General features: G+C 35.1%; 1 protein-coding gene across 3 annotated transcripts in view; it reads right to left on the bottom strand.

Annotated features, from left to right (window-relative positions):
* nrp2b (neuropilin 2b) overlaps positions 1–16,488 on the bottom strand; it is a 138,011-nt gene that overhangs the window by 62,732 nt on the left and 58,791 nt on the right. For all 3 annotated transcript variants that reach the window (XR_012384922.1, NM_212966.1, XM_017357663.4), the window contains 3 exon segments: positions 14,511–14,666; positions 13,702–13,871; positions 4,465–4,620 (listed from right to left, as the gene is read on the bottom strand). Coding sequence is in view for 2 of the 3 variants with exons in the window: in NM_212966.1 (NP_998131.1) it covers positions 4,465–4,620; positions 13,702–13,871; positions 14,511–14,666 (482 nt within the window). In the remaining variant the exon portion in view is untranslated.

The raw sequence follows: 16,488 nt of genomic DNA on the forward strand, positions 1-16,488 counted from the left end.
GGCACAGCCCTGCTTAGCTTCAGTGGGTGACCATGTGAGAGTTGCAGAGAGCTAGCTGCTGGCATATGTGCACTCTAAATAAATGCTGGGTTGTTGTAAGCCAACATTGTATGGGGTTAAACAAATTTAATTTACATTTAATTGAAAAAAACAAAACAAAAACCTAGCATCAATTTTGTCTTTATTTGATTCAACGATGGGATGCAGCAACCTAGAATGTGTGTTCTTCACAGTGGTGGCAATCCCAGAATGTAACACAGTAAAAACACTATGGCAAATAAGTCAAGATGTAGAATGCAAACAATACTGGTATATTTTTTATACCAGAAAAAAATATAATTTTTTCCCCAGAGTTGGGTAGTTGCATTACTCAGCTGTAGTGTTAGTGACTGGGTCAATTTCTGACATTGAAACTATACCACCAACCTGTTTTCACTAAGTAGGACATGTTCCTGTATTAATATCTATGTTGATCCTGGAACAACATCCCAATCAGCATTAAGGGATATGTTTACCGTTAATGTCTATTATTGCCCTCTGATTTTTGGAATAATTTACAGTTATGGTTGGGTTTAGGGGTAGGAAATAGGTAAAGATTATAATTTCGAACAAAAATTATAAACCAGGGTCGCATCATAATTGGCTAAATTATGACGTGCGAAACTATACACTCCACACAACCTATTCAAACAAAACAACCCAGTCATAGGTTTATCTATACTTGAGTCAAAATTGGGTTGTTTTTAACCTAGCATTTACCACAGAAACTACCAGAATTACATAACTATTAGAATAGACATAACAGTCATTCTGACCATCCATATTTGACTGTACTGAATTGAGTTTTTGTCATGTTATATTTACATGGGAAGCTTCTATTGAGATTTTAGAATTTAACTCTGAATTTTTTGGTCTAATTTTAGAGGTTTAATGCATATAAATAAGATCACTTTTGTAATATAATTGTTTTTGAATGTTTGAATGACACATCTGAAGTAAAGTTATGTTTTTGCTCTCAGAGAGTTGTATGCTAGGCAACAGATGAATGCATATTCAAAGGCACTGAAAAAGTAGTGAATGCTGAAACATATGCAATCAGTTATCTGAACTATCTAAAGTAATCTGAACTATTTTGTGTTTTGTCATTTTAATAAAAATACAATGTTAGAAAAAAAATACAATTCAAGAGTTCACACTTAGCTGATGATTGAATATAAGCTTGTTTGGCATGCTGTACCTGGCTCAAAGGATCCTCGAGCTCAGGTAGATCTCGAGAACTTCCCCGCTTATTTTGTGATTAATGATGAATTGCTTTATGAGGAGAAAATACTGTTGGCTAGGAACTTGACTATGTTGCCAATTTGGTTTAGTCAATTTACTTATGACTCCTGTTTTTGGACAGTGGGAGGAAATCGGTGAACCTGGGGGAACTCCGAACAGAAATGTCAGCTGGCCTACTAAGGATAAGAACCAGTTATGTTCTTGCCGTGAGGCAACAGTGCTAACCACTGGGCTAATGTGCCACCCAATCTTGGAAAAAGTGGGAAGGGGGATTCTTCAAGACGGAGATGACTGTGGTTTACAGACTGAAGTCACTTAGGGATCGTCTGATTGGAGAATCATGCATTAGCTAATGCGGGTCCAGCCATGGTGAATCATAAGCAAGTGATCCTCTTGAAATTAGTTTATAAATAAACTTCACTTTGGAAAAGACAGGCTACTATAGAGATGTTTCATTTTAACAAAGTTACAAAATCTAAAAATGATCAAAATTACTCTCTCTGAAGTTCTAGTGTTAAAAGAAGATATTTAATGTGCTATTTTTGCATTATAAAGTATATAAAGTTACATCTTAGTTATGATGCTTCCTTATACTGTAGCTGCCTACACACAGGGCACACAGTAAAGTTCTGGATAAGAGCTCTGTGTATGTGTGTGAGATCTTATCAGATCTGATTTAGCAGCAGCTGAATGAGTGTGCAGAAGGTAATCTAGTCTTGAACTGAAAGAACCGCCACAGCGACTGAGGCAGTTTGAGAAATTAAGCCCAGCTCTGCTGATATCACACTTACACCACACACACACACACACACACACACACACACACACACACACACACACACACACACACACACACACACACACACACACACACACACACACACACACGCACACACACACACACACGCACACACACACACACACAATGAGACTATCAGCCACAAGCCCACAGTGATCTCTTCAGTAGCTCTTCCTGTTTGTCCGTAAACACACAATCCCCCAGAGACAGAAACACACCTCTAGCACCATCATTTGAAAGCGATGGAAGCTTGATGTTGAGCAATCAACCCAACACATCGCCACACAGCTCCTAAAAATAATAACCTGCTGACTCACAGCCTGTTTCTACATGACGCTCACATTCAAAGTCGTTTACAGTACTGCACATTTACATATTCATTGCACCGCAGACACCCTATTTCCTGTAAATCTACATAACAATGATTGGTGTTATTAAAAAAAGCCATGTCCGAATACATTTGGTCTGCAGGCATGTTGGTAGATAGCTGCCAATATAAAAATACATTTCTTCAAGGCACATGCATAAATAGTACATTATTTAATAGCACCATTTCTAAATGGACACTGCTCGGTCATGCCTCCCATAGGGCACAAATCTTCCATTCCAGCACAGCGAGACTTCTTAACAAAGCTTAGTCCAACTGAAACCAAAGCCGTAAAAACATGAGCACATTAAGGCCTCAGAGATTTTCAGGAAGATTAAAGCCCGAGGCTTTTCCAGTAGGGGGTCCGGAACGAAAGACCCCAATGCCAGCTGATGGTGCCCAGAGTGGTTTCATTCTTAGTGGCTACTGATGATATTTTACAGCTTCTTCCAAAATCATTGCGCTAACATCAGAGCCTTCACATGTTCCCCTGTTAAGCAATCAACTGCATACAGGATTTCCAGGGGATTTGTTAATAACTGAAGATTAGAAGCATGTTCAGCAAGGGGCGATTAGATTTACACAGACCTTCTCACTCATTTCAGCTCTCTCCTTTTTCTGACCTCCCTTCACTTTGCTTTTGCTCAAGCCTTTAAATCTGTCTGTTCACTCAGATTGTGAGTAATAGAGTCCTGTCTAGCTCGTCCCATCAGTCTGGAGAATTAAGTCACTGCAGAAAAGAGCGTTTATAAAACCCAAGTAAACGACTGAGAGTGAACAAAACACATACAGGCCAAACTAAGCTCATTCACGTGGCTCCTGATGATACTTTGAGGTCTAATGAAGTTCCAATGCAAGGGTGTACAACTCAGTCCTGGAGGGTCAGTATTCTGCATATTTTAGCTCCAACCCCAATTATACCTGAACCAGCTAATCAAGCTCTTTCTAGGTATACTAGAAACTTCCAGGCAGGTGTTTTAAGGAAGTTAAAGCTAATCTATGCGGGACACCAGCTCTCAAGAACCGATTTTGGACACCCCTGCTCTAATGAAACTGAACATTATTTACAATGTTATTACCTTTAATCCACATCTTTTTCTAGCAAAGACCCATGTTTCTTCTTCACAATATCTTAATGTATTGTTAGTAGCCACAGGTATTCATTTTGCTTTTCCTGGGAATACTTTTTGGCTCTCAAAGTGCCAGTAGATGCTTGGGTTTTATGAATGACCAAGGACCATCGTTTCAGTAAAATATCTTCAAGTTACACCGAAGAAAAATATCATCATCTACAGCAGTGTTTCTCCACCACGTTCCTGGAGGATCACCAGCACTGCATGTTTTTGATCTCTCCTTTGTCTGTCACACCCATTACAGGTCTTTCAGTCTCTGCTAATGTGCTGATGATCGGAATCAGTCATGTTTGGTTAGGGAGATACAGAAAATGTGCAGAGCTGGTGGTCCTCCAGGAACGTGGGTAAGAAACACTGATCTACAAAATGGTCTGAAGGACAGTAATTGTAATTGACATAAATGTAATAAAGACAGTTCACCCCCCCCCCCCTCCCCACCCAAAAAAATGAAAATCTGCTATCATTTACACATCCTCCACTTGTTCCAATCCTGTTTGAGTTTCTGTGTTCTGTTGAACACAAAAGAAGATATTGTGAAACAGTATTTTTGTTATTACTATAGTAGTCAATGGCTGCTTTTTTACAACATTCCCCTGAATATTTTGTTTCGTCTTTAATAGAAGAAAGAAATTCATAAAAATTTTGAATGACTTGAGTGTGAGTAAACAGTAAGAAAACTCTTATTTTTTGGGTGAACTACCCCTTTAAATTCCATATGACGTTTGTAGGCAAACCAAGATTTCAACTGCACCACGGTAAATAACTACTGGATATAATGCTGGTAAAAATAAAATAGCAATATACCTTGCAAAAAATAACAATAAACCTTGTCTTTATTCATTTTCAGAGTTTCACACTAAGAGAGAAAACACCCGTTATCATACCTTGTGGTTCTTGCCGAATCTGTATATCATCCAGTCCTCTCCATTAGTGCTGACCTCCAGCTTAAAGGTGGTGACGAAGTAGGACTTGTGTGTCTCTTTGGAGACTGCACCCTGTGTAGCGATGCCTGTCAGAACCTTCAGGAAGTGCAGGTCCACCTAAGCAATAAAAAAAAAAGAAATGCCAGTGTGTTATTAAATCTCTTGTGATAAGGGGTTTTGTTCTAATTACTGTAACAGGACATTTTGTTCTCGTCTTGATCCCTGGGTTTTTAAGCAGGTTCAGCTGTGTAGCCTCAGTGTGACACATCCACAATATTGCAGCACATGAGGGAAAGTGAATTATTAAATAATAAAAGGATTTAAAAAAACTAAATTAGTCAAGATTTCTATAGTGAGATATATTTTGTTATTTTCAATAAAACTATTGTTTTTTTAAGTGTTTTAGATTCAATTGTATTTTAATATTTAAATGCTATAAAAATTAAATTAGTGTGTTAACTGATATCATTTTAATTAATTTATGTAATTTAATAACCATTTATACATAAGATTAATACACACATTTTATAAAAAATAACTCAAGAGGTCTGTGACCACTACACAGTAGTGTGTGTATGTAAATGAGTGTATGGATGTTTGCCAGTGATGGGTTGCAGCTGGAAGGGCATCCGCTGCGTAAAACATATGCTGAATAAGTTCATTCTGCTGTGGTGACCCCAGATTAATAAAGGGACTAAGCCGAAAAGAAAATTAATGAATGAATCAATGTTTGTCAATTAGTTTGAAATAATATTCAACTTGTAGTAACCCAAAGAAACTGCATTTATAATATTTCCACACAAATAGAGTTCTGGATTTCAAAGCTTCTCTCTTTTCCACCAGAGTGTTGACTAATCCTGGTAAATACACTTGATTTTAGCAGTGTTTATTGACTTAAAAAGTTTTTTTCTCGCTTAACAAAAATACACTAGAATTTGAAGAGGACTTTGAAAGGCAAGTGATGACAATTGCCATCATTGGTTTTCAGTCTAATTTGGAATTGAACAAGACGGAAACCATCATGGTTGAGGGCATGAAAATCCTAAATGGAATGGATATTTCAAGGTGCTATGCTCTGCTAATGGGCATAATATATGCTCTGAATCTAAGCTACCTCAAGGAACTTAAATATACTTGTAAAGTTTTTTGAACTTGTGCAAAAGTATTGCGTCTCAAGACAATTATTTTCTAAAGTCTCTACTTATTTGAGAGTAGATTTTGCCCTTTATGTTGTACTTTATGTTTTGCAGTTTTAAGTCCAGACACTGATCTTTTTGGTTATTTTTCATACTGTTTATACGGAACAGTACAAATTTATGTTTTGTAAAACACTGAAAAACTGTGGTTTAAAATACATAAAAAAATACTGAAAAAAAAACATGTTGTTGTTGAATGTATTTCAACTAAAATGCCTCTAATTGAAAAGGAAAAGGTCATTTGGCTAACATAATAAAGTTTGTTGTCTGAACTTCATTTTGTTAGATTTTGTTGTAACTTAAATATATTGATGCAAACTGGTTAAGTTAATTCTTTTTGTTTGGTCTAAACAACATTTTTTAGAGTGCATACTGCAAATGCTTGAGAGATATTATAATGGTTAGTTAATTGTTACTAATTAATGTACTATTAACAAATTTAAGCTTACTATAAAGTGTTACGCAAAGTAACATAATTGGTAAAACTGAAATTAAAAAGTTTAACTATTAAATAATTTCTAAATCAAGTATTTTGTAAAACAAAAATTATTAATATTTACTGACAGATTTATAAAAACGGAAACAAATGTATTAACCAACAGACTTTATTGTACTTTATTTATTTAAGTTTTAACATTTTTTTTTTTACCTTTTTCAGTTAACACAATGTTTTCATTTAGTTTTTGTTTCCTAAAGTGAGATGTTGAGAGAGTGATAGGATGGAGATAATGGAGCAAGTAGAGGGCGAGATGAGAGCAGAAGAGCTGAAAGATGGATGGGGCTGTGGGAATATGAGGCGTCCCCCTCCTCCCTGCAGATCACGGGGCAGCAGTGAAGGTGTTATCAGAGCCTTAAGATCAATCACCTGAGCTCTGATCAATACTAACCACCTTCATTCAGCTCTCTCTCTCCACACAGATTATCACCCTCGCTCCTCAACCCCCCCCCCATGATGATGAGGATGAGTGCAGAGAGAGACCAGCATCTCAGCCCACCGCCTCCATTGCAGAGACATCTTTAAAGGGATAGTTCACCCAAAAATTAAAATTGTGTCATAATTTGCTCACGTTTTGCTTGTTCCAAACCTGTGTGAGTTTCTGTTCTGTTGAACACAAAATAAGTTATTTTAAAGAAGGCTGTAAACCGGTATTAATTGATTTCCATAGTGACTGTTTTCCTACATTGGAAGTCAATAGTTACAGGTTTCTAAAATTCCTCAAAATATCTTCTTAGTGTTAAGTGAATAAAGAAAGTCATGAAGGGTTGGAACTACTTAAGGGAGAGTAATTAGTAGGTAAATTTACATTTTTGGGTGAACTATTGCTTTAATGCAAGACACTGCGAGTGAACGGTAAAAAAAAAATAATAATAATAATATCAACATATTTTCCCAGTTGATTAAATATATTAAAACATATTTTTGTGTTACTTGTTTTCTAAAATGTTATGTTTATATAGGCCTTATTTAATACATAAGCACTTATATGAATAGACAGTATTTATTTGTTTCATTTATTTTTTAATAGAAGAGTCAACTTTTTGATGGAGAGGTTTTGTGATACATTCTTTTTTCACTTTTTATAGAATAAAATCCCACAAACTATATAATCAGGCAAATTAGGTATGAGCATTAGTCCGATTTCACTATTAACAGTGCTTTAATTAATTGTAAAGGCTTCTCAACACCGTGTTTTAGCCGAGGTTCAGTAGCCTATGACTGCATTTGTTCTCTTTAGAAGGGAAATACTTAGCTAATATGTAGCTTAGATTTACATGACACAAATCCTACTTTTTAATACATAATATTATTTATTTATTTATTGTTGTGATATTTATTTTCAGTGTAAAATTATTACTTATGTTTAAATAAGTCCAAAAATAAATGGATTATTGTTTGTTTTTTTATAATGGTTTTGTGGTGTGTAACGGTTGTCGTATATTGGTGGAATTTTTGCGTCCCGTTCTCTCTCTCTTTTTCTATCTCCCTTTCTTTCTCTCTCCCCATCTCTACCTGTCACATCCTTTAGGTCCGCCTTCGCGGAATCTGATTGGTCAGGAGACCAGTCACTCATCATTGGGAGACGTGGCGCTGTCACATATAAGGACGCCAGGGAGAGCGGATGACAGCGCGCTTTTCTTGGCACAACTCTTACCTGCTCAAATCCAAAACAGATTATTGAGAGTTGACTTTGTCCTCAGAGTAAGGCGGACAGGGAAGATGTCGTACGACTTCCATCTTACATACACGTAGTCAATCCATTGTTTAAAACACCAGGTAAGAAAGTGAATGCCACTTATGTATTTGTTTTGTTTTTAGTTCAGAATAGGTAAGTTTACGGCGCTCGGCGCTGAAGATTTCTTTTCTTTTTCTTTTCATGTTCTAGTGAGGTAAGGGTTTTTGCTTATGAGTTAGAATTGTTTTGTTATATTTATTTCTTTGATTTGGCTTCACTGGCGTCCCCTAACTCTTGAGTTGACCTAATTTTGTTTGATACTTTGTTTAATTTGTTACTTTATTATTGTAAATATTTTTCTGAGTGTATATATTTGGGCATTATTCTGATTTCACCTTTTTGTACATTAAATCACTTTTGTTGTCAGTTTTGTTGATTGTGTCTTTTGTTTTCACCCATCATCTTGTAAAGGTACCACACCTCTTAAATGTTATTACTTTTACCCTAGACTAACATCAAAGAGGTTGTAACATGGTGTATTATTTGGTTACGGAGTAGCAGTAAATAACACTGGAGTTTTCATGTGATTTTCTGAACTTGTAGTGTTTTGAAAATAATCATAATTATCATGATAAACGTGAAACCGTGATTATTCCTCAGACTATAATCGCACAATTAAAATCTATAATCGTTGCATCCCTAATGAACACATACTGATATCTTCAGAATATCAACATGAATAGAATGAAGATTGGTGTATGTACAGTGCTCAGCATAATTGAGTACACCCCATTTAGAAAATGAATATTTGTTCCCATTTCTCAGTGAATATAGGCAATGTATTTTGGTGCATTTAAACAAAACAGATTTATTAAACAGATATATTTATTAAAGTAATATTTAGTCAGAAAAAATATTTAGAAATGGAAAGATAATACAATTAAATTCAATCAAAATATAAAAGAAAAATTATAACCTACATTAATCATAACTAAATTTTTACAATTTGTTTAGCTTCTCTTGATTTTTTCTCATTTTAAATTTGTATTTAATATTTTCTATAACATATAAATTAGTACTAGTTATCGTAAGTTATTTTGTTAGATAAGCTCCAGATTCAGCTTCAGTACTGACTAACCTAATGTACATGCACACATATAATATTGTATAGCTTCCTATTAAAAATATGAATTTAAAAGATAGATCTCTGAGGGGTGTGCTGTAAGTACTGCTGAAGTGGAGATTTATGACTCAATGCATGTGAAAACGGCTTTTAATATATGTACTACATTATCAGTTTATGTCTGCAAATTTCAAAAGTACGACAAAAGAAACACTTTGTGGCGGACTTAGGTGGATGTTTTCTTTACATTGGACAGAAAAAAAAGAAAAGCCCAATAGGCCAAAACCTCATAACTGACTGCTGCATTAAAAAAATAATAAAATTTAGCCTGCAGTGTCTCGCCTTAATCAGGCATTCAGCTCCCGTCCTAAAGGAGGGCTGTTACCCATGATCCTCGGCTCTCCCTGCTCAGCGGGATGTCATCCGAACATGAGCGGGAAAACTGCAGCGTTTGTTATCTGTCAGAGAGACAGGTGTGGCTTTCACACACTGATACGAGCACACGCACACACACTAGTACCTTCTGCAAAGCTGCTTAGGGCCACAGAGAAACACACCTAGACACAAAAATCAATAGAACCCAGGACTGCTGCTAACTATTTATTCCTAGGAAAGGACCCTCATCAATCAAGTGGCTGTTAGCATCAGAGCGGGCCGTGCATCATAAAGCCCTGCATGCGCCCAGAGACCAGAGAGAGAGAGAGAGAGAGATGCAGCCTACTGCGTCTGTGAAACCAGTCCCTGATGAATAGTAATAAAGAGAGACAGAGAGAAACAATGGAGGGAAAAAGAGCACACAAGAAAAACTGATGAGATGTTAAAGGGAAGTTCTGGGTTAAACTCTGTTATCAGCATGTGGGGTAATGCTAATTAGCCCAGAACATAGTTTGTCGCATCGCTCAGTTGAAGAAGAAAAAAAAAAAAAAAACTTAATGAAATTGTATTGTTATTTATTATTTATTAAAATAAATAAATAAAAAAAATAATAAAGTAAAAATAAAGAAGTCTGGCTCTGGTCTTAGTGTAACAATTTATTAAAATAAAACAAAAAATAAAATACTAAATAAATAAAAAAAATATATATATATAACAAAATTAAATAAAAGAACATAAAAAATAAAAAATAAAATAAAAATAATATTATAAAAATAAAATTAAATAAAAAAGTCCGGTCCTGGTCTTAGTGTAACAATTTATTGAAATAAAATAAAATAAAATAAAATAAAATAAAATAAAATAAAATAAATAAATAAATAAATAAATAAATAAATAAATAAATAAATAGATTGATTGATAGATAGATAGATAGATAGATAGATAGATAGATAGATAGATAGATAGATAGATAGATAGATAGATAGATAGATAGATAGATAGATAGATAGATAGATAGATAGATAGATAGATAGATAGATAGATAGATAGATAGATAGATAAATAAATAAATAAATAAATAAATAAATAAATAAATAATAAATAAAATAAAATAAAATAAAATGAAATGAAATAAAATTTAAAATAAAATAAAATAAAATAAAACATTTTTACTCTCTGAAATGACATTCCCTATAATCTGGCCTTTTTGTGGATATTTTTAACAGCATTTTTGGGACTTCTGAAAATGGTTGTTACCATGCAAGTACCGTATTACAACTATAAACCTAAAGTAAAAAAAAAACAAACCCAGTAGTTGTTGGGGGGTGCTGGGCATTTCTACCTATTTCTTCATCGTAAAAAACAACATCATGCCACAAATGCCTTTGACAATAAATCTGAGCTTATATTGCATCAATAGTATTCCTTTAAGTTACAAGTTACATCAACTAATTTACCCTGAAACCCTAGATGAATCAATGAAGATCAATGACACTGCATCTAAAACAGAACGACGCCTCTTTTTCTGAACCCACACACACACACAGAACAGAACGAGGCGAGTTGAGGCGGGGCGTCCAAGTGAAGTATGTTCCTCGGGCATGTTGGCATTTACGACAGCTGTTTGTCAAGATGGATGTCTGGGCCGTGGACTCTGAGAGCAAGCGAGTGATGTCAGGTGTTAACACAACACAACAGCTGTGGGCTCCACAACTCAGCAACATCCTGACACAAATACGACACACCACTTAAAGTAACACCACAAGTAATGAGCCTCGTTTCGAAAGGCCTGGCGCAGCTCCTGACCCCATTGACTTCCTGACACAATCCGAAATCTCAAATCCATCTGGGCCTGGCAAGCTTCTCAAGCACTTTGAGAAAGACGTTTTGACAGAGGGCCTACAGTACACCACCAAGCTGATTTAGCTGGTTATTCAGGTAGGTTTCAGTTTAGCAGGCATCAACACTGGATTAGATAGGGCTTTAGTTGTTATAACTCAAGGTCATTTGCTAAACTGCTTCAGGGCAGGTTATATTTTGGTTTAGATTTACTAATGCTAAAGGTACCAGCATAGGTGTAAAAAGTTGTTTTTTCTGTTGTACCTTTGGTAAACAGTAGCTTTTAGTATCAATTCTCGCTATTTTATAATATAAGGGACAGTTCACCCAAAAATGAAAAATTCTTTCATCATTTACTCACCCTTCACTTGTTCCAGCAAATGTCTATTTTTCTGCTGAACACAAGCGAGGATGTTCTGAAGAAAGCTAAAACTGTAACCAACGACATCCATGGTACAGTATGTTTTTCTTATTATGGAAGTCAATGGCTACAGGTTTTTATCATTCTCCAAATTATCTCCTTTTCTGTTTAACAGAAGAAACTCAAAGGTTTCTAGCCATTTGTGGGTGAGCAAATAATGTGTACATTTTCATTTTTGAGTGAAATTCCTTCAGCTACTGGCTTATTACCTGCCTATTAAGATTTGAAGTGTTTATTAATATTTATAAAGTATGATCTTATTCTACATCCCTAATCTATCCACCTTATAAGCAGCAAATTAGTAGTTTATTGAACTAAAATTCATGTTTAATGGTTTGTTAGTAGCAAGAAATTTACCATAAATTAAATTATGACCAAATGTTATGAAGGAAATTTCCTTGCTTTAAACAAAGATGGTTTATTATAATATTTTTATATGATTAAAATAATTGTTATATAAATCAATTTTACTAAAATATAATAATAGCTGAACTTATTTAAATACCCCCCTGCAAAAGTTGAATACTGCAAAGTATTTATTAGGTTTTAGTAATAGTAATTGTAAGTTTTTAATACTGTGTGTTTAACTGGACGATATTCGTGTATGTTTGTCTTTTGGCTTTGCCACGGTTGTCTCAATTGTTCAGAACTGTTTCTGTTATTCAGATAAGTCTCCATGTCCTGCAGATTCCTAATTCTGGATATTTAAACCTTTCCGGCACTGACTGTATGATTTTAAGGTCCATCTTTTTACACTGAGGAAAACTCAAACACAACCGTTAAAATAAATAAATAAAATAAAATAAAAATAAGGCTCTAATGCTCCAGAAGGAAACACGAGGCATTAAGGGGCCGATCACACCGAACGAGCATTTAAGTTCCAAAAACACGAATGGCACCACACTGCCTTTTTAACAAGAAAAAAAAGAAGCATGGTGCACTTTTTTATGTTGGTATGCAACGACTAATTCAGCTGGGTACTGTGCGAGAGTATTGCTGTTGATATTAATATAATTTTAATATGTATCAATATTGTAATAATCAAGATTTGTGAGGTCATAAAGCTCCAGATAACTCAAAACAGCAACCACAAGTCTCTGCTCCATCTTCAAAAGACATTGAAGGCACCTCAATGGAAACACCTCCATTGCTTTCATTTGATTGGAGAATGAAACAAATGCAAATTATGTAACGTGCTTTTTAGCTTCGAGTTGACTTTTTTCAACTAAGAGTGCACGACGCACAAAAACAAAAACGCAAGGTGCAGCAGGCAGTTAAAACGTGAGGGCACATAAACCGCGCACAAAATGCTCGCTGCAGTTAGTAAATCATTCAAAAAAAGTGTCTTTCAACACAAAAAGCACGTTCGGTGTGATCGGCCCCTTAGAGCTAGGGGGTGAAAACTTTTGAACAGCATGAAGATGCTTAAAGATTTCTGATTCTGTTGAAAAATATATATTTTTCCAATTATTGCTGCCCTTCCAAAGCAAGGCAAGATACTTGCATGTTTACTGGAGAACAATTTACAACTTTTCCCTAACCTTCAAACTTTAAAAGTTTCAATAGGTTATTTTAATAACTTGAACTATTTTTCTGTCCAGTGGACTGTTTGTAAAAAATTCTTACCCAGGACTGTACTAAAGTAAATAAAATATAGCATGCAGTTTGTATGATTTTATCAAAAATATTCACCTTTTCACAAAATCTGGAAACTTTCGCAAACTTTCACATTTATAAAGCACATATTTTTTTATTAGTTGATTGTTTATTAGCTCATATAGATGTCTTTTATCTTAAAGTAAATTTGTAATAAAATATATATTTTTAAAAAAGTAAATCACAGTGTCTTTATTTCAAGGTGTTTGACTGGCTTTTTTGCTACTGACGTCCTGCCTTCATGTTTTCATTTATAGAAAAGTTTACAACTCAAGAAAGTTGATAAGAATCCTACTACTGACAAAGCCTGATTGTACTGATTTGGTTCTGACAGTTTTTAAGTAACCCTGTAACCCTGAGTTTGTTTAGCCATTGTCATGGTACAGGCCCACAAACTTGTTCTTGAAACCTCACCTGGATGTATTCTTTGTTGCTGTCCTCGTTGGGCGTCCAAGCGTTGTCGTCAAAGTTGAGTCGAGCTTGTCTTGGAGACCATCGGCCGTCGTAGAAGCTGGACGATGCAGAGATCTGGTCATCGCTGATCTTTCCTGATTCCATGCCAAGATCATTACTGCAGTGGAAATCTGAGGAGCACAGAGAGTTTTCTCATATTATCATTGGGGTATAGGACAGACATGCAAATATACAGCAATGTTGAAGAGGAACTAAAAAAATGGATACAACCAACTTTAGCAGTTATTTGCTGTTTTAAAATATACATTTCTAGAATGCTATTGTGGGAAAAAGTTAAAGCAATGATAGAAATTTCAACAAAAAAAAAAAAAAAAAATAGTCTGGCCCTTGTATTAGTTTAACAAATTCTATATATAAAAAACAATAAAATTTATTACAAAAATAAATAAATAAAAAAAAAAAAAAAAAAAATTTAATTAAAATTATATTTCTTATAATACTGTTTGGTAATTTTGCTTGGTTATAATTTTGAGACAGTATTGTTTTAACATTTTAAATATACATTTCAATTTATTTATATATTATAACATATTTAAAAAAATACATATTTAACTAACTTTTTTGGTTTAAATTGGTTTAAATAAACAATCAAAATAAAAAAAATATGTTTTATTTTACTAAAATGTATATATTTGATTATATATAATAAAAATTTATATATTTGTCTGTATTTTATATTAACAACTTTTTAACAAACAACTTTTTTAAATCATTACCTGTTCATTCTCAAAGCATGAAGGACCACTTACTGTCGTTGACCTCCTTGAGAGTCATGTTATAGCGTGCAGAGAAACCATCTTTGGCCACAGCCATGTCCGTATGAAAGGACAGAGACAGGATACCAGTGGACGACTGGATTTCAGAAGGGATTTTGGTACCACAGTGGCGTCCAATCAAAGGTCCCACTGCAAAAAAAAAACACACACACACAGACACAAAAACTCATTCTCAGTGCTGGGATGTGCACAGGTTTAATTTTGCTCTTACTGACCATTTATAAGACTTTGTGTGGCTAAAACCTATACAACACCACTTCTCTGAATCCTGTCAACAGAGGTGTGTGATTTAGTTTGGCCAGGCTATAATGCTATAGAGAGGCTGCTGTCTCACAGTAATGAATCCATCCTACACACACACACACACACACACATACACACACACACACACACACACACAAACACAAACACACACACGCGCACACACACACACACACACACACACACACACACACACACACACACACACACACACAGTCCCGGATGGGTGAAATAACCTAGTATCAATCAAGTACATTGATTTTCTTCTCTTTTGGAGAGGGAAGGGCTTTAATACCGCAAGTGCTCTCGAATGCTAGGTTGAAAAAAAATGTCTTTCACATTTGATGGTGTTGACGATCAAACCAAGCAAGTATTGTTTTTAAAGTATGTTTTTGTTGCATAAACGAAATGTATAACATGTAAAGCCTGTTTTATGAAAAAACAGAACAGATATAGGCATGGATGCCAAAATTCTCAATATAATATTGAACCATTCAGTACGACATCCAAGATTCAGTATGTGCTAGTGAATTGCTTTTTTTTCGGTTTTACGTTTAAATAATGTATGTGCGTTTTGTTTCTCTCTGACTGTTTGTGTGTGCCTGTAAGTCTACGAGCTGAGATGAGGAAACTCCTCCCTGCGAGTAAATATATAATCACTATGCTCTAAAGTTAGGGGGCGCTTAACCATGATCGCACACTTTAACATGGCGAGCAGAGGTGAAGTGAAGCAACAGTACGATGAAGGGTCGGCGTTTTTCAAATCTGCGGTGTTGGGACATTTCTCATTTGCCGTTGAGTGTAGTGTTGAGAAAGAAAAAACGATGAACAAAAAAATGACTGTGTGCAAGCATCGTTTTACATGTATAGCCTACTCAAACGGAAACATATCCAATCATGACTGCACATCTGCAGCGCCATCACCCAGCAATATCACTGTCTGAAGGCAGAATAGCATAGAAGGTAATAAACTCCTCTAAAAAACAACAATCCTCAAAATGTTGGCAGGCTTATCTTTTTACAGACGAACCTTAAAACACAGAAACAGATGGCTGACCTAAGTGACATTTACATTCTGAATGAAGAATGTACTTAACTGTACTGGAGTACTGTTAAGTTTAAATAAGATGGTTTATTTATGTTTGTTGAAGTACAATTATGTTTATTAGAAATGGTCAATTTATGTTTAATAACTTCACATGTATGTTTAAAATGTAAGAATTTATGTGTTCCCCAGTTTGTACATGGGCTACCAGCAGCTGTGAGATTTCAGTGTTAATTTCTTTTTATTATACAATACGCTAGGAACTAGAGCTTACTCACACTATGCTATTTGAACCGTGCCCAGGCCTGTTTCCCAGATCGTTTGAGAGTGCTCTGAATCAGGCTCAGGCGCGGTTCACTTGGCAGGCCCTGGCTCGGTTGAAAGAGGTGTGCCAGAGCGCAGCTCACTTGCGCGGTACACTTGTAGTGTGAGTGCAAAGCACGCCTAAGTCTGAAACTGAAAACGAGACGTGACTTTTAAGGAACTGTTTCATATCGATTTATTAATCATTCTTACTGTTCAATGAACACAAACTGTTGTAGATTATTAAAGACGCAAACCCCTCACTGCGCGACAGCTGCACCTTCAGCAAACTTCATAACTCCTGCAGCAAGATGACTTTATGATAGTTTATGAGCAACAAAA

This window comes from Danio rerio, chromosome 9 (genome assembly GCF_049306965.1).
Source record: "Danio rerio strain Tuebingen ecotype United States chromosome 9, GRCz12tu, whole genome shotgun sequence".
NCBI lineage: Eukaryota > Metazoa > Chordata > Actinopteri > Cypriniformes > Danionidae > Danio > Danio rerio.